A 25,458-nucleotide genomic window follows, 5' to 3' on the forward strand; every position below is an offset into this window, starting at 1 on the left:
AACAGTTGAGTGCAGCGATTGAATTTTAAACAAGAACAAAATGCCAACAATCAAGCCAAGTCATGCCAAGGGAAAAAGGGATTGGGGTCAGAGAAATGAACTGCCTTTTCGGGTTGAAGATGATGATGAGGAAAAGCATTGTAACCAGTTATAATCAATATGCAGTAGTCAATAAAAGACAAGCCAAGGAGCAACAATTACAAAGTAGCAACCAGAGATCCATGTGGGGTGCGGCCCGGGGATGGGCAAGTGGGGGGCGTTTGTATGTTGCGTTGAGAGGTCTCCTCTCATAGTTTTGCAGTGCGTCGGTTAAATGATGTGTAATCGTCTTATGTGCACTTGAATGCCTTTTGGCTTCTAATATGGCCAGGACAGCGTTGGAAGGACAGGCGGTCGCCTGTACCCACCTACCCACCAGCCAGACGCACACACACACACACATACATACATATATAAGGGTGACGAGTCCGGAGTGGCCCCGGACAAAAGGCCGGACGAAAAGCCCAAGATTCACACATTCAACTATACGCACACACAAATGCACACACAAAAGAAAACTTTGCCATAGGCTGACCTCAAAATGCGCAACCCAGCACCCAAGACCCAGGACTAGAAACGGGAATAGAAATTGAGAAGAAGCAGACAAACTTTAATTTACAATCAATTCAGGCGTGAATAATAAACCACAAGAAACCAAACAGAGACAAAAGAGGACTACTCAAGGACTACACACAAGTGAAAGTGTTGCTTTAGGCTCAATGGGTATGTGAGTGTGTGTTTGTGTGTGTGTGTTTTCGAAAATTTAGTTACAACACAACACCAAAAGTTTTCAGGGCAAGTTTTCAAGCAAGTAGTCATCGTAGTCCTCAGACCCAATATGATTTGGCAAACAAACAAAAACTCTTCTCACCCACCCATCGCTCCATCTTTCTGTTTGACAAAAACCACAACACTTCCGCCCAGCTTCAGATTCAAGTGTCTTGTCCGGCTCCGGCCACAGGTCCGGTTGTTGCTCTCTGTTTCTCTTTCTATCTCTCCCTCTGGTGTGGTAGATGGACACACATACCCCAGGGCTATCAATATTGTTTTCCTATTAAATTGATCATTGGTCAGCAACAATTGTGGCATGCCACATGCGTGTGCCTACGCCTGTATCTGTGTCTGTGTCTGTCCATCTATCTCTTTGTTGTCATTGAGTGGCAAAACCCAAGAGAACAGAAGCTGCCAGGACAATTTCAGGACAATCATCAATGTCTGACTGGTCATTTTACTGATGTGCCATTGTCGCTAACTTGGGCATTAATTCTACAATTCCAAGGAAATTAATTGAAACGCTTGGCTGCTCGTGCGCCAGTTGACGGGCAATGCACCCCCAAGAAATGCAATTGTTTAGATGCATGCCAAATTCAAGTTATGAATTTAGAAGCCACCAACCCATCAGGCGTGGGCAATTTTGATTCCATTTTATTGAACTTTTTCAAATACTTGAAGAACATAAAATATGTGTTTTTAATATCATTTACTTGAAAGTTCTTTAAGTTAAAACCCATTAAAACTCATTTGTGTAATATAATTGGATCAATCGGATCTAGTGTTAAAGAAATCTAAAAAATATTAAATAAATTTAGCCCAATTATCGAAAATCTTAATTTGTCAGTAATAACATTAAAGTTTACTTTGATTTACACACACACACACACGATGAGCAGCGCACACATTGAAACACATGGAGTGGCTAAGCACAAAACAGTTGCCTACTTACTGGCGCCGTATTCAAAGTCAATCAGTCACTAGCTGGTTTGGATGGTTGGTTGGTTGGTTGGTTGGGTGTTTGGCTTCTGCCTATCTGTTTGTCGCTCTATTTGCTTCAACACCCCAGTGCAAATTAAATTCATTAGTCAACTTCCGGACTGCTGGTGCTGGTGCTGCTGCTGCTGCTGGGTGCTTCTCATGCATAGGGACGTGCCATCGTCGTCATCATGATCATCATCATCATCATCATAATCATGATGTTGCCATGTGCTGCCTAGCTATATGGCTGCTGATGCTTCTGCTTGCTGTCAATTCAGACGGATTTGAAGTCAACTCAATTTGAAATCAATAGTGTGTGAATAATCCTTTCACACCGACGCACACACACACACAGGCATAGAAACATACATGCGTAAATATGTAGACTGGGGGAAGGGGGGGCAAGTGGCAGAGAGTCTAGTTGGAATATCTAATAGGCTTCCACTTGGACTCATTCCATTTTGACTGAATGCCGCCTGCATCTGCTGCAATGGTGAATTGCTGTTGCTTTTGCTTTTGTTGTTGTCTAGGTCTATATCTCTGGCTGGCTGAGTTGTATGTGTGTGTGTGTGTGTGTGTGTGTGTGTGTGAAGTGGGCGGTGTGGGAGAGTACGGCACTTGAAAACATTTTTGCATTGATTGCACTTCATATCGCTCATTCAATGCATTCATTTTGCCTGGCTCCTGCCACACGCATATGTTGCATCAGCATGGCAACCAAAAAATGCCAACGGCAATGGCAACAGCAACAGCAACAGCAACGGCAACGGCAACGTCAACGATGCCGAAAGTATTTAAGCAATTCAATGGCATTTTGATGCTACTGCTACCTACTGCTCCCACTGTGGTTGTGGCTGTGCCTGCTCTGCACTTCACCCCGAGTCGAGTGGCAGGCAATGAGCTATGCATGCAATTCAAGTGCCGCATCTGCTGTGCCCAAAAAATGCCTAGAGATGAGCAGCAGTCAGAAGAGCAGCAGCAGTTAAGGTCGTTGGCTATTAAAATAGGCGCTGCCAGAATTTTGAACGGGAACAGTGGGGGAACGGGGCTATCTGGTAATGGGTGTAGAGGTGTACTCTGCCATCCACATGCTACTTACCTCAGGCTCAACATCCTTTTCTCACACACACACACACACACACACACACTGTTTGTATCTGTAATTGTGCATAATTGAGTTGAATTGGCCATAGAGTTCATTCCTCTTAGTCGGGTTTTGCTGTTCCATTAAACGATTATACTTATTCATAAGTACATATAGCCATTCATTCAATGGATTTTAGTAGCTACAAATAGTCAACATTTTTGCTTTAGTTTGGAAAAAAAGGGGAAAGGAAGTCGAACAAATTGAGCAACACTTAAGATTACAAATCTTTAACTAATGCATTGGATTTCCAGAGAAGCCTAAAAGCATGCAAAAGTTCATCCTCTCTTTTGGTAAAACTTGCGAGATTTCTCAAGTTGTCCATTTATATTTCATTGTTTTTCCATTTGGACTAAGTAGGTTCTAAGTTAAATTTCACTCGATTCTGGCATCCGATTTCAATTTAGGTTTAGTTTTTGTTAGGATTTCGATTGAATTACACCTTAGATAGACTTGTAGGAAGAAACTAAACCAAAGCAGAGCCAAAAGGACAAAACTACACACGAATTTCAATTCCAATATTATAATTATCATTAGTATTTTTTGGTGTTTTTTGGTGTTTTGTTTGTACGGATTGTCAACCAACGGATAAATACCTACAAATGAATTTTTCCCATTTTCGACGTCTCTGCCCTTTATAGGTGTGATTTTCAATAGCTGGCAGGATGAGCAGGACCAGTATCTTGGGTCCTCCCATGTCCTATGTGGATGGGCCCAGGCGCATATTGGGCACTCTAGTCGATATAGTCATCCTGGCCACGGAGCTGGCGGCGAACAGTGGCGGTCAGCTGATTCGATGTCTGATGGATCGCACGAAGCTGTCGCCAGTCAAAATGAATGCATCCTCGAATACGGCGGATGATAAGCTGGGAACGGAGGTGTTGGTTAAAAACCTGGAGCAGGACTCGGCGGAGCAGGAAGTGGAGAAGCTGGCAACTGTTGTTCCTAGAATAAGTCCGTTGCCACATCCACGTCTAGTTAGTGCGGTGTGTGGCTTTGCCAAGGACACCAATCTCTATCCGTCTTACAGCCGTGGTAAGTACGGCGAGGATGCCTGGTTCAAGGCCTCCACTGCCGCAGCTGATGCCTTGGGTGTGGCTGATGGAGTGGGTGGATGGCGTATGTATGGCGTCGATCCTGGTCAATTTAGCATGTTTCTCATGCGCTCTTGCGAGCGCCTCGTCTTGGCGCCAAATTTCGATGCCCAGCGACCCAATCTGCTTATATCAAGAGCCTATTGCGACTTGATGGAGCAGAAGCATCCGGTTCTTGGCAGCAGCACCGCCTGCATTCTCACACTATGCCGCGAGGACAGTATGCTGTATGCGGCCAACATTGGAGATAGCGGTTTCATAGTGGTCCGCAACGGTGCGATCGTCTGCCGATCTGCTGAGCAGCAACATTTCTTCAATACGCCCTTTCAGTTATCCGGCCCGCCGCCCGGCCATGGACTGAGTGTTCTTACCGATGGGCCAGAGTGTGCGGACTCCATAAAATTCGCCTGCATGCTTGGCGATGTCATTCTACTGGCCACTGACGGCGTCTACGACAATGTGCCCGACGATCTCTTGATTCGGGTGCTCAATGAAGTGTCTGGAGTCTCCGATGCCGTTCAACTGCAAATGTCGGCCAATTGTATTGCTTTGATGGCTCGCACACTGAGCTTTAATCCCGACCATGACTCGCCGTTCAGTCAAAATGCTCGAAAACAGAATATCGAGTCTCCCGGTGGCAAGCCCGATGACATTACAGTTATCCTGGCCAGCGTAATCTAGAAAGGGAATCGAGCTGGCAACTGTTTTATAGTTTCTCTTTGAGACACACACACATACACAACTGTTGGGCAATTGCCAGTAAGTCCTCTCAAGTCCTCCTCATTTTAATTCACAAATATGAGCTTGGCAGTGCCGATGTCAATGTTAATGTCAAGTAGTTAAAATTTCTTAAGTGTTTCAGATTTCCGTTTTACATAACAAAAATTATCCGTTGGTAATCAATCGAAAATGTAATAAATTGTTAAATCGCATCTTGTTCTAATGTTTGTGTTGACTTGAAGGCTAAGCGCCTTTCATCACCCCTGAATGTATTCATTTCCATTTTCAATACATTCACATGCCATGCGAAACCAAAGCCAATGCCAAACCAGGAAGCCCTTTTGCCACTTGCTGCAGGTGTCAGGCAGGTGATGGTAGTGGGGGGGCAAACAAAAAAAGAAACACAAGAAGGAAAGAAAATGCTAAAAACTCCTGGCTACCTCTGGCTGACTGGCTGACTGACGGAGTGACTGGCTGACTGCTGGTCCTGTTGTGTCACGGAAGCGTGCCGCGCACACATGTCATCAAAATGTGCGGGAACGTTAAGGTGGGGAGGGGATGGTGCGTCCAGGATACCGGGTCCAGGTTTTAGGCCAAAAAACGAGCAACGCAACGGAAATAAGCGCCAAGCGGATGCCAACAAACGAAGCAAATGATTCATTTCCGATGATGCGACAGCGTCCATGTCCGCGTCCGCGTCCGCGTTCAGGTTTCTCTCCTTGTTGTTGTCGTCGTAGTCGTCGTCCATCCACCCAAAAATTTGAATGAAATGCAAAATCAAACTGTGGAAGCGGGGGAGATAGGCAGTAGCTAGCAGCAGCAGCAGCAGAAGCAGCAGCCTGGCAGCAGGCAGACATTCAACCTTCTGTGTTTTTGGTGTCACGTTCCCATTTAGGCAGGGCCGAGTGCAGGTTGATGGACGCCCGTAGCCATATTTTATGAGTCCGCGTTCGAGTCTGGTCTGTGGATTGTGGATTTTTGGCGCACTGGCGTGTGTTATTGATATGCTAACGGTAAATGTCACCGAAAGGGGGGGACCGGACTGAGAAAGGGTTCATCGCGGAAGTGGTTAGGCCTAGCTGGGGTCTTCAGTGTCACACACACACACACACACACACACACAGAATCAGAATACAGAATACAAGAGGAGATGCTGGCTGCCTGGCTGACTGGCTGGCTGGACAACATGTGTCGCATTCAACGTGTGAAATTTTTTAGCCGAAAATTTTGGTGGCAGAGCCACCGAGCCATCGTGCCCCCCTTTTACCACCATTCATTTATAATATGTACAACACATGTGATGATGGCAATGATGGCCATGATGTTCCTGACGATGGCGAAATGGGTGAGAATGGGTGAGGCGGCGTCATATTGGAAATCAAAATGCTGACACGTAAAGTTCAACCATGCAGCATTTGTCCATTAAAATTGACTAACAGTAGCCAGAAGCAAATAATTTCATTAAATTTTCTCTCAAAGCCAGAGAATGATCGCCGAAATGTCCACAGCGAATCCTTTTTGAGGGAATTTACAGATTCTGAAGCCCTTAAAGTGAAGTAGAAAGAGATGGATTCATGAATACATTCATTTAAGGACTTTAATCCATTTAGATCTTCAGACAGTATGATCAACTATTTTGATCTGATCAATTGTATATGTATATTTAGCTCAAAGTCGAGTATAAGTTTTAGTTTTCTCCTCATTTTGCCATTGTCATCTCTCTTTGCAGTGGACTTTAACTTTTGCCCTTATTCTGCCCTTTGCCCCAATATATCCAGTCCTTATGTGCTGCCATCCATCTATCCATCTATCCATTCCTTCATTCGCTCAGTCGTTCAGTCGTCCGTTAGTCCGGTCGTCCATGCGTTTGTCCACACTCATTTGAGTCCCGCATAAATCAATTGCACTTGTCATCAACTCAATTAATTTTTGGCAAACAAAGTGCAGTAAATCAATTGCTTTGGCAGCTCGGCCAACAACGGGTCATGGTAATGGGCTAAAGGACTCGAGGACAGTCCTTTAACGGTGGCTTCCCTTTTATTATTCGTTCTTGTTTTTTGTATGTGTATGTGTGTGTGTGTATTTTTTTTTGGTTTTGTCTCTCCTCTTGCGATTGTCATTGGCATTTTTTGTCAGCGATAAATGTTTCGTTTTCTTTCTTTTTTTTGGCTTTGGCTCGGTCGTTTTTGTTGCATTCGGTGACAAAAGAAGAGAGAGCTCGAGCTTTTGGAGCTCCTGTGTGTCGGTGGACTGACCATTTTATGAGCAGTCGCCGTTGTCGCCGCCATCGCCCCATGTGCATGTTGACACTGTATCAAATGGGGTTAAAAAGTGATTAAAGTAGGTTTGGCAAATGTCAACAATGTTTATACCGTGGACATTGGCATGTGTGCCCTAGAGTGGGTGATGGCTCTACCCATGGGCAGGGGTAGTGGTGGACTTTAGGCGTGTAACTGTCGTCCGAGTGTGCTCTTGACGTTTCGGTATGTTGTATGTAGACTCAGACCCACACCTTTTGAAACTTCATGTCGTTTCATCGTTCGTTTTCTGCTCGATTCGATTTGCAATTTTTTACGTTCCGAACCCACCAAGCTAAGTCCCTTCCATATAGATATGCCCCCGCAATCTTTCAACCACAGAAACATGTACATGCATTATATAGACAGCGTTAAAATATGCAGTTTTTTTTTCCATTCCTTTTTGCGAAACAAAATTGAATTTATGCATGTTGCCTGATACGGTTGATGGCATTGAGAATCTGGTGTATGGGGTAGATGAAGGTGAATATTGATATTTGAGGCGCTACCCTTTAAAGAAGCTAATGAAAACAGTTGTTGATAAACAACATTTATATCAAATTATTTCATTTGAGAAAGAGAGAGATCGGGAGAGATTACTGATTAGACTGATTTCTTTGAGAATGTTTGAAACTACCTAATTTTGAACACATCTGCCAAATCTGAGAGAATGTTCAGTAATCCATTTATATTGTAAACTGGATGTTTCATTATCTATACGTTTAGCCAAACGATTATAGATTCGTAGATCTTGAAAAGAAATGGCTGAGGTCTGTGTAAGATTTCTTTGTAATTAGTTTGAGATTTTTTGAGCAATAACTTATATTCTGATAGATAATCTAAAGAGAATTTCAAAGCTATGCACTCCACAGTTTGGCATCCATCATGTGAGACATGAGTAGGAGAAGGCAGAGGGCCTGTCTCAGTTAACAAAACTAACAAAACCAAAAGCATTTCCAGATACATACGTACATATGTATAAGGGAAATCAACTTTGCCTAAAACTATTTGCTTTAGGGCTGGGCTGGCATGTATGTTTGTATGTACATATGTGGTATATGGATATATGTACATACATATGTCATGCTTGCCGGGGCGATTTATTCACAAAAATGCAAAAACGCATACAACCAAGTCAAACAAACTGAATCGGGAAACAGCTGAGAATAAGGGCCAAGAGAGAGAAGTAGAGGAGGGTGAATGTGGCCGAGTGTTTTGGAAGAGTGTTGTGCAATGTATAAATTACCTTTTGATAAATCTCAGAGCGTTCGTTGCAAAACTACAAACAAAACATATAGAAAAATGTACAGTTGCTCATAACCATTACCGACCCCAGATCCCCAGACCACTGGAATAGGGGCTTTTGCACACTTGAGAAATCTTTTCGAACGTAAATCAATCCATGCAGCCACATCATCCTGGAGCTGGGGTGGCAGCAGCAGCAGCAGCAGCAAGTAGAACAGCTACGACGACCATGACGACATATTCCGGAGAAGCACACGAAAGGCTTCTCCTCGTTGTTGCCCTCCTTGCCTCTGGAAAAAAACCCAACCCGGCACCAATTGCTTTTCTTGATTGTTTTGTGAGCTTGTCCCTCTACTGGCTGGCAGTGCCACATATCGAAATGTAAATTCAACTTGCTGTTAGAATATCCTTCTGGTCAGAGTGGGAGAGAGAATGGTGGGGTATGGGTTCGGGATGTAGGGCCAGTGGATGCTCTTGCTTTACAAAACGATAACGACACTCATCATCAACCAAAGTCAGATTTGCTTCGGATCTCATCTCTCTCACTCTTTCTAACTCTGTCACTCTCCCATGCATTTGAAACGCAATTTTTGGTCGGTAGCCACAATTTTGACTACTTGCTGGCTTCCCCAGACATGGTCCAAAGTCTCCACCTCGTATTTCTCCTAGTAGTCATCGTCGTCATCGTCGTCGTCGTCGTAGTCGTCTGCTGTACATTTTCCGTTTTCGTTTACGCATCGTTTGAAATTTCTATGAATTGTAGATGCAATCGTCCAGGCACTTGCCCAGGCAGGCTAAGACTCATGTGTTACATGTGCCACCACTTTGCCTACTCCATCTCTTTATCCTCCACGTTTCTTCACACTGTATATGCTTTCACTCCCTCTCTCTCTCTCTGTCTCACCCTATTGTCCTGGAGCTGGGGCTGGTACTAGTCCTCGTCCTCGTCCTGGTCCTTATTCAGGGGTCCTGGTCATGGTTCACGACCCAAAAAACCGACCCCGTAAAGTCAGTGGAGTGCATTTCACTTGCAGTGCATTTGGTAAGCTTACGACGAAGGCAAAGACCAGTTGACGATTCTGTTTTTGCGGCCTGCAAATTGAAAACCACCCTCATTCCCCCATTCACCATTCCACCTATATCCCTATCCCTAACCCTATCCCCTATTCAATGTCATTCCTTGCCAACTAAGAATGGGTAAAGATGAAAAAGAGAGAAATGCAAAAAGAAAAAAAAAACAAACTGAGCACCCCTCAGTAGGTGGTGCGTGGATGCCAGGGTGCCTGGGATTAGAGAAACGACGAGGGAAGGACCAATCTTTCATGACGAAACAAATATCCTCATAATTCAACAGGAAAATTGCCTGGCACTGGGTACTCAGTTTCGGACGGTTTGTAACGGTTGCTGAGCCTAGGCCTAGGCCTATGGGATGTTTTGCTTAGAGTTAGAAGAGTTGGAGCTGAAACATGGCCCAGGAAAGGCGTAGGAGCTGGTGGTGGTGGTGAAAAGAGACCTTTGTTGGTTTGTCGGTGATTTGCTTTGTCAGTGACAAAAATAATAACAGCCAGCCGCAGGCGTTGGCCCTGGTTAGAAGTGGCTCTTACTCACTTGGACCCATGGTCCCGGCTCCATATGTCAAGTGCCGGCTTCGGCCAAAGCTTACGCCTCTTCTGCCTTACTCTCCCTCCCTCTAACTTCCGGAGCAGGCTTGCCCAATCTCCAGGTCCAACCATATGAGCGGGTTGGCCATTTTTAATTACCACAATTTGAATTGCTTAAATAACTATTTGGATAGCAATCACAGGGTCTGCACATACGCTTTTAGCAGCCAACATCAAAAGAAGTATTGGCTTTGAGGCTGTCCTTAAATCAGCTCCGACTCAAAATCCAAAATTTTAAGCTTGGAATTTATGAAATAGTTTTTGGAAAGTAATCTTGTATTCTTTTCTGGTAATTTGAACATTTTCCTCATCAATCTTACACCAAAACAATTCCCTATGTTGGCTTTTGAACTGCGAACTCTCTAGAGATTCAGGTCTTGAACAGAGAGTCCTTTAGTAGAATCTTTGTGTGTTTCGAACCCTTTCTCAAATCTCAAAGAAATGCAAGATCCAATTGAAGTGGGCGAATCTTTGAGTAGAGTCATTCAATTTGGGATTTCTCTGTCCTGTTGCGCACAGTGTCTGTTGTGTCTGTGTCCATGTCCTGTAAGTCTGTCTTTGTGTCTGCTTCTCTTTTCTCGGCTATAATCAGCTGCATAATCAAGATTGTGGAAAACAAACTTTCTCTCCTTTTCCCATTTTTTTTCTCTCAGCAAATGGCATTGTGTTTATTTTGTTCGTCTTTGGCTCGTTTGTCTCATAAATAATCAACCAATTATTTTGCTGTCAATTTCAACACGGCAACCGAAAACGCAATGCCTATGACTAGGCCTTAGGCAGAAGCAGTAGCAGGAGTTGGAACAGGCTCTGGAGCCAGGACCACAACTTTCTTAAAGTGAGCACGTGGATGGAGCTGGCCGAGCAAGGGCCAGGACCAGGACCAGGACATGCAACCCGCTGAGTTGTTGTAGTCTCGCAGTTGTCCTTCGGACACGCAACACGGCACAGTTGGGGCCATAAATTTGTTTCTTCGTGGACTGCAGCGCCAAGAAAATTCAAAAAAAGACGCCGACCAAAAAAGTCTCCAAAAGTCTAGGCTATAGTCTGTTGATTTTGCCCGCCACTTAAAGCCTTTTGTGTGTATGTGTGTGTGTGTGTGTGTGTGTATAAGTGCCTCATGCCCGCTATTCGATTTTACGGTCGTATATCATTGCGTTTTCAGTTACAGTCCTCTACAGACTTTTGCCTATTCCAAGTTCTTTTCCTTACCATTTCTGGGCTCTCTTTTTTCGGAACGCAACGCACGCACCAGGCGGAAGTCCTTTAGTAGATTATCTGCGATGGCACGGTGTCGGTGTGTAGCGGAGAGAGTGAAGAACTAGGAGGAGTCGACAACTGAATCGCATAGATTTGTAATTGAAGGGCGTGTACGACGTCAAAAAAAAAAAGATGGGAGAAACAGCAGGAAGAAAACAAATCCATGAAACACTTGACTGACTGTGTGTGTGTATAAGTGTGTGTTTGCGTCTGCAGCCATTTGCTACTGGGTTTGGCTTTTGGGCTTTGGCTTCGTTTGGTTTGATTTGGTTCATTGCAACGGAAGACGGAAGGGGCCATTAAGTGATGCCAATGATTAACAACGGAAGTATAGATTTAGAGCTCTCTCTCTCTCTCTCTCACAGTTTGTAATCGATGGTCTGGCCAAGCTTAATGGCATTTGGCTATAAATCAAACCCTCGCTTAATTGTTGTAACGATTTCCATGGCAAAACTTTAAGATCTACCTCTTTCTCTTCGCTCTTTAAGTTTCTGAGTTTGTCACGGAAAATAAAACAATAAACGTAAATAACTTTCAATTGAATAGTTTTGTGGTGGCAAAATGTAGCATTCAAGTGTTTGAAATGAGTGAGGGACCCATGGCCATAAAAAGACAGAGATGGAAACAGAGGCAGAGCCTGAGCAAGTGGAGTAGCGACAATGGTCCGCCATTAGCATCCGTATCCGCAACATTTTTGCAAAATGTCCCTTATGAGTGTGTATGAGCATGTGTGTGTGTGTGTGTGTTTGTCTGATTGTAATTTTGTAATTTTCCCCCAGTTTATTATCTGTCAACATTATCACACACACACACACACACATATATAGAGTGAACCCAGATTCGGGCATAAAATTCTTGAATCGTCGCCATAGCTCTTATCTTGTCTCGCATTAAACGCAAAAAGGGGCAACGAGAATGCGAGAAAGCAAATGCCAGTGGAACAAAACAAATAAACTCATCGAATTTCTGTTGTTAATTGAAATAAAACTATTTCAAGTGTGCGCTGCAAGTTTCTCTCCCTCTCCCTCTCCCTATCCCTATCCCTTCATTCATTTAGTTTACCCAAATGGGACATCACAGGCTTATCCCTTATGTATAAGTCCTTTTATTTTACGAAACAGAAAGGGAAAGAGAGAGGGAGAGAGACAGGCAGGGGACAACAATAACTTTAAAATTATCAAACGTGTTTAAATGTTGAAACTACCGAGTGATATTATGAGATATTCCTTATATGTAGGTATAAGTCTAGTGGATATATAGTAGTAGCAGGAAGCCAGACCTTGCCAATTCCCTAAGGACACAATTCGGGTGCCTTTATGTCTAGTTTTGCCTATATGTTCTCATATGTTCTAATTGCTCTCTCGAGGTAAACCATTTAGAAAATATTATGAACAACTTTTGCTATGTTTAAGCATCCATCGATTTGAAAGCCTTTAAATACTATTTAGATATTAATTGGATTAGTGCTAAAATGCATTTGGTATGCCAAGTTATATGCCAAAAATCCTTTTTATACTTTGTGCCAGATTTACGTCCACTTTTGCCTTCTTGAGGGGGGACAAAGTGGCGCGTGTCTTCAAAAGCGCAAAAATAAAAACAAGCAAAAGCGATTGTGGGGAGAAAGAAGAGAAGTGAAAGGCAAAACGAGTCATGTAATGTAGTACCTACCATTCCTTAGGCCACAGTACATAAGTGGAAAGAGACGAGTCAGTGTCTTCACGAAAATAACTTGTAGAAAATTAAGTTTGTTAGTAATTAGAACACCACTAAGGACACCTGAGCGTGGCAAATTTATATGCCTGAGACCGAGACCAAGACCAAGACCCAACCCAAACCAACCCAAGTCCAAGCCAAGTCCGAGTCAAAGTTGGAGTCAGAGTCCGAGTCCGAGTGCTCGAGTCCTAGTCCAAGACAACACAAGACACAACACACAACGCAACATACAACAATTAAACGAAAAGCCTCCTGCTGCAGCATCTTTTTGTTTCCTATTTTTGCTTGTTATACCCTTGCGAAAAGGGTATTTCCGTTAAGGATAACAGAAGAGAGCATCGTACATAGTTTTCATCTAAACTCTTAACTCGCAAGGGTGTACGCACTTCGGCACCTTGGCCAGCCTAAGCTGGCCCTCTGGTTTTTGGTTCGTAAATATCTTTCTGGTATCTGGGCCGCTCCTGCTTCTGCTGTTGCTGCTGACAAAAGTTCCACCAAGTCGCCTTGTCGAAAATTCCTCAAGTTGAAAGTTGGCAACTTTGATGTTGTTGCACTCAAACAAAAAAAAAAAAACAAAAAACGGGGGGATGCATGGATGGGAAAGAAAAAGGTATCCAGGTAGCAAAAGTAGAAGGACTAACCGTCAAGTGCATGCCTGGACAGCTAGCTAGCTGAGGATGGGTCCTCAACGACTTGAGCAATGTGGCCAAGTGGTCAAAAAGTTTTGTCCTGCTGCTTAAGCCTTGCAGCCTGACCCAACCAAGCCAAGCCAAGGAGCTGGCATACGCGAATTTTCGAGCCAACTGTTGTTACTTTGTGGCAACATTATTCCATTTAAACAATGAGTAATTTTTTGAATCACTGTAAACGGAATTCAATTTGAATAAGTTAGATATATTTCAGGTAACGTTTATCTCTTGATGACATCTTTGGATTTTTGCAGGGGGATCCGTTCCCACAACTGGCGAAAACCAGCATCCGATTTGTGTGGATTGAAATGGGCGATCGTGTCTCTGGTATATGTAGTCAATAGTTTTGGCATCTCAGCCGAATCCGTTTGCTCTACCCCCCATCACAGTGTCCTCCCTTTCCTCCTCCTCCATGAACTCCATAGCCAGTGACTAAAGAGGAACAATTAGATGGATTTCACTGCACTTTCTCCCTGCCCACACTTACCGATTGGTGGCCAAAGACCAGAACTGCCAACAGCAACCCAAAGCAAATATAATGCCAATGCAAGGCCATGGCCAAAACCAGAAAGAACCTTTGCTTCTAACGTTAACAGACTGAGTGCAAATGCCTCACAACATTTTACGTTGAGCAGCGAAACTTAACTGGCAACAGCGGAGCGGGTTCCATTTGCATGAACATCGACTCGGAATCGGAATCGCCAACGCCATCGGCTCCACGTGTGCCGCATACAAAAACAAAAAAAAAAAAAAAACCTAAAAAGCAAAAACAAAAAGCAAAAACAAAAAAGCAAATCGAATATTAAGTCAAAGCTCTAGCGTGCTTATACCCTTATGGAAAGTTAGATCGATTGCTTCTGAGGTTAGTTAATCAAAATCAAATTTCTAGAATCATTCAGTCTATTAATTTCTAATGAAACTCATTCCATAAAACACAAAATCTAAATCTAATGTTAATTCGACTTAACTCCACAGCTTAAAGGGTATTGAAATTCGTGATTGACCCTAGCTCAACTGAGCTGGATTTATTTTTAGAGTGCCGCGTCATTTGCACAAATTCGACCCGATCTCAGCCCACAACCCGCCATACATGGCTCCCCTTTGGGCTAACAATTTTAATAGCTAACCCACCGTCTCCGCCCACCCCCACCCCCACCCCAGAGTCCACAATGTTGTTATTGTTGACTCATACAATTGCCCGTTTTAATGACGAAAATTGCCTGCAAAAAGAAGAAAAAACGTACAAAAAAATGTATAAAAAAAGTGAAACAAAAAACGTAACCAAACAAACAATCGTTGAGACTAACTGTTATGACCCGTTTTGGTTGGGCATTTCCATTTGATTTCTGTTTTAATTTCCATCAATGCAAAGTGCAAAAATTATTGACCAGAACGTCAAAAAAAAAAAATAAATAAATAAAAATGTTAAATGGAAAACCATCACAAAAAACACACACAGCGAAAATTAAAAAGCAAAAAATGGTCAAATGTAATTGTCATTGCTCATGTTTCAACTGTGGTTAAGGCCATGGCCCGTTGATAAACGAGGGACTGAGCACACACAAACCATTAAAAGAGACACCGGAAGTGAATTGACGACACTTCGAACAGTCTATACTCTATGCTATTAGAGTAGCCTTCATATAAACCAATTGATAATGTGTCAAAAAGATGTGATAAGACCAGGATATAAGCAATTCCTGAAAGAGAATCGTTAGGTGCTTGAAAATCGGGGATAGAGTCAGAAGAATGGTAGAAGAATATTGCCAGTGAGTCTTATTGGAAGTCAAGATATAAATGAAAACTTAGAGGATCTCTATAGGGAAGATTTCTGTCTTACAATTTGATGAGAAAAGGATATTCATATTTCTGGAAGTTGAGAACGATCTGATGCTAGTTTTGATCCCTCCCCAAATCACTTTTGTGATTGAATCAGTCTTTTCTTGTGTGTGTGTGTGTCATCTGCATAGTTAATCACTAGACATTATTAGGTAAGTAAACCCACACCCATTAAACAGCACTTGGGTTTTGGGGTGGGGATAAATTCCGAGTAAAAATTCAATTAATCGTAAGCTTATCAGAAAATGCAATCGCGTTATGAACTCATTCAGACATTTAGGAGCAAGCAAAAAGGTTTGAAGCGTCGACTCACGCTTCGACATAGTTAAAGATCGTTATCCAATTAGTCAAAAGCTCATGTAATAAATTGCCCAAATTAAGGTGCGGAATTTTAATTACATAATTTACGCGTGAGTTGCGTGGACATCCCTGGACCCTGGACACAGAGTATGTCCAAAAGGCATAACTAAAATAAAAACTAAACTAAACCGAAAACAAACAAAAGCCCAAGTCCAAAATCAACGAACGCAGTCAAAATGCGTTTGATAGCTCATCTTAATAGAAAAGTACACGCAATTTGTGGCTCCCCCCCGCCACAGTTCCGCACAAAAGCCAAGTCAGGTCATTAGAAAAATGACAGTAATAACGATAATTATGAATTTTATCCGATTAACAAGCGGTGACAGAGCGGGGCGGGTAGAGGAGAAGGGGCTAATAGGTGCGTAAGTCAAAAAGTTGTGCGAACATATTCAAATATTTAGTGCAATGCGTGCCATTGAACAATTAATTCTTATCTAGTTTGGGGGGAGTCGTCATACTGATGCAACAGTCCTTGCACCTTTCTCCTCTTCCACACACATTTCTCACATGTCATCATATTCTCCCTCTGTATGTGTGTGTGGGGCAATTGCGTGTCAAATGCGCTCAATTTTGTTATGACAATGCAAAGTAATTAGAGGCCACGCATAGGCCAGAAGTTTAGCTCTGATGATGACCCGACCCGACCCGACCCGAACCGACTCGACTTGACTTGACCCTTAATATATTGTATGAGCCTCTAGTCAGTCCTAGCCCTAAGCTGGGTGTGTTCATCACTTGATAAATACTTATTTTGTATATGGGTGGTTCTGCTCATCATGATTTGGGGCTGGTGTGAATGACAGTGGGCCAGCAGTAACAGTGTCATTTGCATATGGACAATAATGACATGATAATGTCATCTGGAAAACATTTTCCACACAGTAACCACACAAACCCTTATATGCCATCATAACTTACGGAGAAACTGAATAATAATAACTTCGAATTCAATCGAATTAGCCACCCCATTTAGAATTCAATTTAATTTGCTGGCAGCCCTGGCGAATGATATGATATAAGATCTTTAGAGACCTCTCAACTTTGTGATTGGGATTGTCCCTGCGAAGAAGACTTGATGGCCAAGGAAGATTTCCTTAAAAGATATTGCCTATGACCCATTCACTTCCACGAAACACTTAAGAAAGAAGTCGTGCTCAAACTTATCTATATAATTGTATGACTGTAATTTAATTTTTAAACTAACTAGATTAGAGTAAAATACCTCACGTTTTGTAAGAAATAATTCCCTATATATATTTCAGTTGGGATCTCAAAGTCAAAGTCAACCAGTGCAAAGTTATCTAACCAAAATGTCATTGTCTCTGAATTATTTTTTACTATTTCTTTTCTTAGCTTTGCTTGATCAAAATGTAAGCTGCAAAAGGGTAAGTGTGTAAAGAAAATTCTGCAATTTTAATCATTAACATTCAATAATCACCCTCTCCACTACTTAGTTCTGCAACACTAGACTTATATTCGAAAAGTCCTGTAAACCATCCTTCGGTATATGGTGCCAATTCCCTGTGGAAGTAAGTCAAAGTCAAAATTTGCCAATAAAAATTAAATTCAAAATTTGATCAACTATCTTGTTAACAGATTGCCCAGTTATATGGTAACAATATATACAAAAGCCCTTATTGTGAAGTTGAAGCTGTTCGGGAGTATTGCAAATATTGTGAATTACTTGCAGCCGAAAAAAGGCTTGATTTCGATTCATCAGACTCTTCTTCCAGTGACTATTAGAAACAGTTTCGAAGCAACTATTTGAGTCGTGTATATCCCAAGTTGCTTGGAAATTGTAAAGCTGTATAAAGTAAACCTGCGTGATCTCTTCTGTTTAGACTCAATTAGGTTCACGTTTATGAGTTTCAAATACATTTCAAAGCTTATTTATAATATTTTTCTCTCGTCACGTTTCAAAAATAAATTGCACGATTTGTAGGCAATATTTCTATATACATATTACACTAGTCTCATCCAAATGCATATTACTTTGAAGTGAATTCAACTGATATGACATTCTCGTTGAAATGGTTTTTACTATTATCTCTTATGGCATTGCTTTGTTGAGAGGGAAGCAGTGAGGAGAAATGCGATCCTCAGGCCATACTGAAGGCGATCGGATATTGATATATAGATGGTGGATATTTTTCCAAATGTTCATATGTAACAACGGTAAGTGAGAGCGAGATTTAATGGTAAAGTGTCCCTGAAATGTTGTTTCTCAATCTGTATTGTAAATTGGAGCTGGGTCCTTTGATAGCCCTTACCATATTTTGCAAATATCCAACTGAAACTGTTCTGTATAAGTGCAGGATGTGTAAGGTCAGGTTGATGCAGCTGCATTCGCAATAGAACTACTTAAATTACATTTCACAAATCCTTTTGTGCACATATACGGTGGAGGTGTGCTTATAAATATATGTAACTATCAAAGAGCAAATTACTCAATTTTCGCATTTTATTTTGCATTTACTGCAATTTGGTTGTACAGTCACAGCAAGAGCGACTAACTAATTAAAACCACTTGGAAAATGCAATGCTTTCTCAACTGTAAAGTTAGCCGTGGGCGTGTGAAGAGCCGGAGACATATGCAAAAACTTGAAACAAAATTAAAAAGCAAATAATTTTCATAGCACATGGGGAAACACACACACACTCATGTAGAAGCACACGTATGTATGTAATTCCAAATAATATTCCAACACCTGCAAAAAACCGTTCTGAGTGCAGGCACCTGCATAAGAGTGCAAAGGCTGATGATGGGGAGGGGCTAGGAGGAGTGCAATTGGTAGGTGGGGTGTGTGTAAAAGGGCTTTTTCTTGAAAAATCGCTCCACTGGAATTAATTAATTTGCCGTTGACGCTGCGTATGGCAAAATAAAAAAAAAATCAAAAAGATATGTATGTACATACATACATATATGTATAAGCATGCAAAGTATGTATGTATTTACATTGAAAAGGTTTCCTCTGCTTTTTTTCTGGAAAAAAGAAATAGACGAATTGTCATTTCTCTATCTGGAATCTATTTTCTATTAGCTTGAAAGTGTTCCCAACGTTTTTCACTTAAAAATGCTTTCCTTTTGCCCATACTTAAGCCTCAATTTCAACTAATCGTTCAGTTCAAAAACCACCAGCCCAATCTAATACCAAGGCTTCATGTGCGTTAGAGTAGTGGCACTTGCTGCTCATTTCATGCCTCGGGAGCCACAAAAGAGCCAGCGACGCTTCCCGACGGAGAGTGAAGCAATGTAAAATATCGTAAAAGAATCAAAGCGACCATCGAAAATGTGTTTTTAAATTCCGAAAAACCTTAACATTGCAAATCTGTAAAAATGCGATTTCTCAAGATATTTGCCAAAACGTGACTTAAGTGTAGCATACTTCCAGGCGACTAGATAAAATTGCTTGCTTTCGATATGCCCACATAGCATTCTGACTGGCTAGAAACCTAAGACATCAATCAGAATAGAAAGCAAACCCCTTTGCTTCAAATGTACACGTATACGTTATTTGAAATTTTTAATTTCGATAACAATCAAAGGTTATTTTGTATTTGAACGCAAAAAAATATGTACATATGTGTTTTATTTTTTGAAATATAAAGTTATTTTTTTAGGGTGTTTTTTAGTTCATTTCAAGCGTAGTGAACCGTTAAGACAAACAATTTAAAGGCCTTAATGATGCATGAAATGGTAGAGGTGTACGGACACGGGTATAAAATGGCTGAGTTCCAATCATTTGCAATCGTATAGAACAAATTCGCGTATTCAGTGCACGGACATGGCATATTCAGTTTCCGCAAACGTTCTGCCACTTTTGGTCATCGTATTGATCCTTTGTCTGGGCCAGATGGTCTTCGCAGCTCCATCTATGGAGGATTTATCTCAATTTGGAGAGCTGGAACGTACTCTAAAGGAGCTAACAACTTCCATATTGGCCATGACCGGAGTTGGAGCTGCAGATACTGCCGGTAAGCGATCGGAGAGAATGAATCTATAAATGATTACTAACACACACACACACAAACATACAGGTGAAGGCACTGTCAGCGATATTCTGCCCAGTTATTCATCTAGTACTTGGCCAGATATGAATGATTTCCAAATATAATATTCAATCCAGTGATGGAGCCTCAGCCTGTTCCTACTAAACGCTGTTTAGCAGTGCTGTCAGTGTCCATCTAAACAATTTTTTTCTTCCCTTTTTTTGTGTATTTATCAATAAACCCCAAAGAAGTTTCATCAACAAACATAATTGTGTTTTACAGTCGGTTGTAATCAACCTGTGGCAAATTACAAATGACACGTTCGGTTCACACTCTTTCGTTTGCAAAGTGTTGCTTATGAGCATGGTGGAGCATGGATTGTGGATTGAGGGGGGAGGGGATCCCAGTGGGTAGTGAGGGTGGCGTCGGCGGCCTACATAACAAAATCTACAACATAAATCTATTCAAATTGCCCACTAAATCTAATCAAGGTAATTTACGCATACGAAACTTTCGCACCCCAAAAAACAAACTGAAACACAGAAAACCAAATCAAATATAGCTAAAACTTGGCACTAGCCGGAAAGACAAAGCGTACTATGCCTTAAGTGCGAGACTGATTAGTCGAGTCTTCGACTCGTCCGGGGGTTGTCAATTTACGTTTACAATTGGAAGTGTCGTAGTTTTGCTTAGATGCTCCCTCAAGTAGGTGAAAACAGCTGAGACCATCAGCTGTTGTTGTCTGCTGCCGCTGCACTTGCTACAAAAAATGTACGTACCATTAATAATAATCGCAGTCGTGTGTGTGTGTCTGTGTGTGTGTGGCAACTACACAAATTTAAATCAAAGTGTAATGGGTAGAGAGACCGACAGATCGACAGACTGGTCAGACATTTTGTGTAGTGTGATCGCAGCCCGAAGACCGAAACAAACCGAAAAAAAACAAAAACTGAAATGTTTCTGACAGTTCGCCATGTAGATTATCTGTTAGTTACTTTTGATGCGTGCCACTGAGCAGAGCTTAAGCGGATAACACGGATAAAAATAGAGTAACCCGATCTTGGTTTCGTTGGTCTGCCTATCGTTTGAACAACATGCATGTGGAGGAGTTGCGGGCCAGCTTACAAAGTTTCGGCTGGCCCGATTACTTGGTCTTCTGCTTAATGTTGGCCATTTGTGCCATAATTGGCATTTACTTTTGTCTACAACTGCGCCGCGAGACAAGGACGAAGCGGAAGTCAGTTTCGAGCAGTGCAGAAGAGGCAGCTGATAGTGCTGCATCCTATCTGGTGGGTGGCAGGCAGATGAAAATCTTTCCCATTACCATGTCACTGATAGCAAGGTGAGTTAGTGACAATCGATCGATCGATCAAACAGTGAAAGAATTAGGAGCAAGCTTTTTGGGTAAATTTCCGTTCACTGAAATAAACATTACGTTTATTTTCTTTGTGAAATTTGTGCTCAGATTCTACTTATAGCTAGTTTACTCAAAGAGTCAAGTATTTTTAGAGACCGCAGTGCCGAATTTGCCTTGTCTTATCAACGCATCAAATCACAATGTTTCATAATTAATAATTGCCTCTAAAGAGTCTCTTGCCCAATGTTGAGAGTTTCCTCATTCAAATGACGAGACGACGACGACTACGACTACGGGCTATTCTCGACTATGGGGATGACGATGACAACGACGAGACCAAGCGACTGGTGCAAATTGAATTGTATAAAACGCACTTTGATCTCTCTCCTTGTGAAAGAGATCAACGACAGCTTATTGTGAAGGTTGGGGCAATTGTAAAGATATTTTCATTTAACTCTTTCTCTCGTCCACTGTTCACTGTAGCTTTATTTCGGGCATTACATTATTGGGCACACCCACAGAGGTGTATCTATATGGAGCACAATATATGTATATTATGGGTTCCCTGGTTCTTATGGGGGTCTGTATGTACTACATCTTTCTGCCCGTCTTCCATGAGCTCAACTTGATCTCAACGTATAAGGTGAGCACTCCGATTATTCCTTTGGTTGTTGGCCAATTGTTCTTATGTGTTTTTCTTTAGTATCTGGAACAGCGCTATAATCGCAGTCTACGCCTCTTTGGCTCCGTCATGTTCATAGTGGCTTCGGTAAGAGAAACATCGCGACATCGATAACGATTCCAATCTCATTTAGATCTTTGCTAATTGTTTAGCTACTCTGGCTACCCATTGTGATCTATGTGCCAGCTATAGCCTTCAATCAGGCCACAGGCGTTAATATCCACATTGTGACCCCGGTGGTGTGTGTTGTCTGCATCTTCTATACCTGCATTGGAGGCCTCAAGGCAGTCGTGTGGACGGATGTCATTCAGACATTGATTATGTTTGGCGCCATGGCATTGGTTCTGATTAAGGGGACCCTAGACATTGGTGGTCCGTCGGTGGTGTGGCAACGAGCCCGCCAAACCACCCGAGTGGAGGCCCCGAGTTTCAATTTGGACCTGCGAGAACGTTACACCTTCTATTCTTTGGTTCTGGGTGGAGTGGCCCATTGGCTGAAATCGAATGCCATCAGTCAGAATATGATTCAGCGGTACTTATCGCTGCCCACACTGCGACATGCTCGCATTGCCATTTGGACTTTTATAGCCGGAGTTCTCACGTTTCTCTTGATTTGTGGTTATACGGGCTTGCTGATTTACGCCACCTACGCCCAGTGTGATCCATTGGAGACCAAACTGGCCCAGCGAAACGATCAGCTCTTGCCACTGTTAGTAATGGAAACCCTGGGCTCGTATCCCGGCCTTCCGGGTGTATTTGTAGCCGGTGTTTTCAGTGCTGCCCTCTCTTCTTTATCCACGGGCCTCAACTCCCTGTCCGCCGTAATACTAGAGGACTTTGTCAAGACATTTTACGGCAAACCACTCAGCGAGTCGCAGACATCATTCGTAATGCGTAGCGTGGTCGTGGTTTTTGGCATTCTGTTTGTGGCTCTCGTTTTTGCTGTGGAGAAACTTGGTGCTGTTCTGCAATTGACCGTGACCCTCTCATCGGTGGCCAATGGGCCCTTATTGGGGATTTTCACAGCCGGCGTCCTGTTGCCATGGGTTAACTCAAAGGGAGCCCTGCTGGGTGGCTTTAGTTCACTTCTCGTTATGATCTGGATGTGTGTTAGTGCCCAACGAGATTTGGTGACTGGCGATTTGGTTTATCGAAGGAAACCCTACTCAACCATGGGCTGTAATTATACATATGCCGGAGAGCCGAGTGACTTCAGTAGTTTGCCATCCTCATTAGATGCAGCAACGAGGTGAGTAACCACGAGGCGAATGAGTAATATTTTGAAAGCCATTTGCTTTGCTCTCCTTTCCAGTCCCGCTTCTGCAGCTCCTTTCAGCTGTATCGCATTTCTTATCTGTATTTCACGCTTTTCGGTGCCCTGGTCACCATTGTGGTCGGTCTCATCACTAGCCTAGTGCTAAGTGAATCCAATTTGGACGCAGTTGATCCACGCCTGTTGACACCCTTCGTGCGACGATGGTTGGAACGACGTCGCCACAAACGATCAGAGGTGCCGGTCACCAAAGGAAGCAGGATACAGGAGACAGCCACGTGATGATACCGCAAAAAGAACCTTCCAGATGCCATACAGAAAATGTTCCTTTTACAAATTTTGTTTTGTTTTTTTTTTTTTTGTTCGGGCTTGCCGTATAGCATTAGCAAATATTTAAAATAAAATACAGTTCATAATTATTTGCAAAAGGAGAAATGGGTTCAAAGCAACAGAAGAATCATGGATGGGGCACTAGTGAGGGGTGGCTTGAGTGGGGTGAGGGGCTGCCTTTTTGTGTAATTAGAAAAATGCCCGAAGCCTGGATAGAAAACCAAGGCGAGGAACTAACTAAAAATCAAAGCGAAAAGTTTAACTGGGAACACTTATGACTGTCTGGGGTTAGTTTGCTATTTTTCTGCTTTGTTTTTAATCTTTTTTGTGGGAAACTCAAAAAAGAAATGAAAACAAAAACAACAAGCATGTTATCCTGCTGACTTTGGAATACCATACAAAATTATCTTGCTCTGGCTAGATCGACTTTATCGGAAATGCCTCGTTTAAGTGCCCGGCGAGTAACTAATATAGCATTTCACTCTATGGGAGCATGGTATAATGTGGGTAAAGGGTTCTAATTGAATATTTACAGTCTCTATGTGTGTGGTTCAACTAGTTTTGCCCCTCACCCCGTGTCCACTCGCTCTGCAAAGCTTTATTTGTATGTTTAGGTCGTTTATGCAGCAAATTGAATTGTTAATGAGCTGACAAATGTTTGCAAAATTAGTTTCCACTCAGCAGAAGGATTGGAACAGGGGCAGGACCAGGAGCAGAGGCAAAAGAAGAAGTGGTGTCATTTTCATTGCCGCCACATTGATAGAGTAATGGAAACTCTTCTCAAGCAGACCCACCACACCCACATATATCATAATAAGTATAGAATATCCATGTGCCTCTTCTTTCCCCTACTTTCTCTGACTCTCCCTCCCCTCTGTCTCTCATGTTTTCTGTTAATAAGCTGCGCCTGCACAAAAGAAGTCAGCAGGCGGTTGAAATGCCATCAGTTGTGCATAATGACATGGACATCGGGTGGTCGGTGGGTAAAGGTGGTGGCGCCATCTAGCGACGCACATGTATGGAAGCAAGAGCGACGGTTAGAACGACAGTTGTCATATGGGTGGATTGTTGTTTGTCCTAGCAGGAAACGGAAGCTGCTCGCTAACGTGCGCGTTACCTACTATCCACCTGCCCACCTGCCCAGCTGCCAGTGCCAGAAAAAGAGTAACACAACAACCAACTACATACTACACTGTACCCGCTTGGTTAACTTGTTTATGTGTCGCTGTGTCGCTTTTGTGTTACCTTTTTATGCTGGGGCATAATTTGCTTTAGCTTTTTTGAACACACCCCACAGAAGGAGAGAGAGGGAAAGGGAGAGAGAAAATATAGTGGGCTCATATTGGACAAGCATATCAGTTTTCTGAAGTAAGTCGGAACAAACATATAGATATTAAACATATTATTCCATCACCCGATCCATCGTCTGTCTATCATTCGATTCCATGTAAGTTTGACAAGGGCTTTGCCTTATCATTTACCCTTTAATCATTTACTGACCGCTCTTTCCTTTCATATTCGTGGGATTTGGTTGAAAAACCTTATCCTCCTCCTTATTGTCCTCCTGCTCTCTCCCTCTCTTTTTTTCTATTGCTGGCCAGTTAGTGTATCCATCATGCCAACTAATAGATCAGCATAATTTTCTGTTTTTCTGCACTTCAAACTATACAAATTATAGCTGCTGGCTATATAAATGTCAGTGACAATTTGCTGTCCCCCCTTTTTGGCCCCCTTAACACACCGACAAGCATGCCGCCATATGCCTTAACCACGGTACTGAGGAATGGATGGGTTTTTGGAGGGAGTTGAGTGGGGGGAATACAGGAAGCAGGCACAAAAGTCATTTGTGATTGTTTTCATAAAAATGAACATAGAAAAATTATAATTAAAATTCATATGAAAATTGCTGGAAGAGCAAAAAAACAAAAAAATAGAAATGTAAAAGAAGCAAAAGGAACAACGAAAAAGGACCAAATGAGAACAATGGGCGTTAGTGTTAGTTGTTGTTTTCGTTGT

At 42.4% G+C, this 25,458-nt stretch overlaps 3 protein-coding genes and 1 long non-coding RNA gene across 4 annotated transcripts; 3 read left to right on the forward strand and 1 right to left on the reverse strand.

The window, feature by feature from the left end:
• Positions 1-3,365: 3,365 nt before the first annotated feature.
• LOC137586925 (protein phosphatase PTC7 homolog) lies at positions 3,366-4,961 on the forward strand. The gene has a single exon (XM_068303131.1). It carries the CDS (start codon positions 3,601-3,603, stop codon positions 4,708-4,710), a length of 1,110 nt encoding a protein of 369 aa, XP_068159232.1. The 5' UTR covers positions 3,366-3,600; the 3' UTR covers positions 4,711-4,961.
• Positions 4,962-13,795: 8,834 nt separating this feature from the next.
• LOC137585286 (uncharacterized) lies at positions 13,796-13,988 on the reverse strand (the record flags this gene model as incomplete). Its single annotated transcript, XM_068301003.1, has 1 exon — positions 13,796-13,988. A coding segment is annotated over one exon (156 nt), but the record flags the coding sequence as incomplete, so codon positions are not given.
• Positions 13,989-17,100: 3,112 nt separating this feature from the next.
• On the forward strand, positions 17,101-17,446 carry LOC137582573 (uncharacterized). The gene is made up of 3 exons (XR_011033300.1): positions 17,101-17,195; positions 17,265-17,339; positions 17,407-17,446. It is a non-coding gene; the product is annotated as an uncharacterized lncRNA (long non-coding RNA).
• Positions 17,447-20,850: 3,404 nt separating this feature from the next.
• On the forward strand, positions 20,851-23,397 carry rumpel. Its single transcript, XM_068303338.1, has 5 exons — positions 20,851-21,142; positions 21,641-21,800; positions 21,861-21,926; positions 21,992-23,088; positions 23,152-23,397. Exons 1-5 carry the CDS (start codon positions 20,895-20,897, stop codon positions 23,252-23,254), a joined length of 1,674 nt encoding a protein of 557 aa, XP_068159439.1. The 5' UTR covers positions 20,851-20,894; the 3' UTR covers positions 23,255-23,397.
• Positions 23,398-25,458: the final 2,061 nt, after the last annotated feature.

The sequence above is a fragment of the Drosophila tropicalis genome, unplaced genomic scaffold (assembly GCF_018151085.1).
Source record: "Drosophila tropicalis isolate 14030-0801.00 unplaced genomic scaffold, ASM1815108v1 contig_158, whole genome shotgun sequence".
Classification (NCBI taxonomy): domain Eukaryota; kingdom Metazoa; phylum Arthropoda; class Insecta; order Diptera; family Drosophilidae; genus Drosophila; species Drosophila tropicalis.

Bases quoted from the DNA above. Each gene is read 5' to 3' on its own strand.
- rumpel (XM_068303338.1), top strand. From the start codon at position 20,895: ATGCATGTGGAGGAGTTGCGGGCCAGCTTACAAAGTTTCGGCTGGCCC. The intron at 21,801-21,860 runs GTGAGCACTCCG...GTTTTTCTTTAG, and splicing joins ACTTGATCTCAACGTATAAG to TATCTGGAACAGCGCTATAA. The intron at 23,089-23,151 runs GTGAGTAACCAC...TCTCCTTTCCAG, and splicing joins TCATTAGATGCAGCAACGAG to TCCCGCTTCTGCAGCTCCTT.
- LOC137586925 (XM_068303131.1), top strand. From the start codon at position 3,601: ATGAGCAGGACCAGTATCTTGGGTCCTCCCATGTCCTATGTGGATGGG.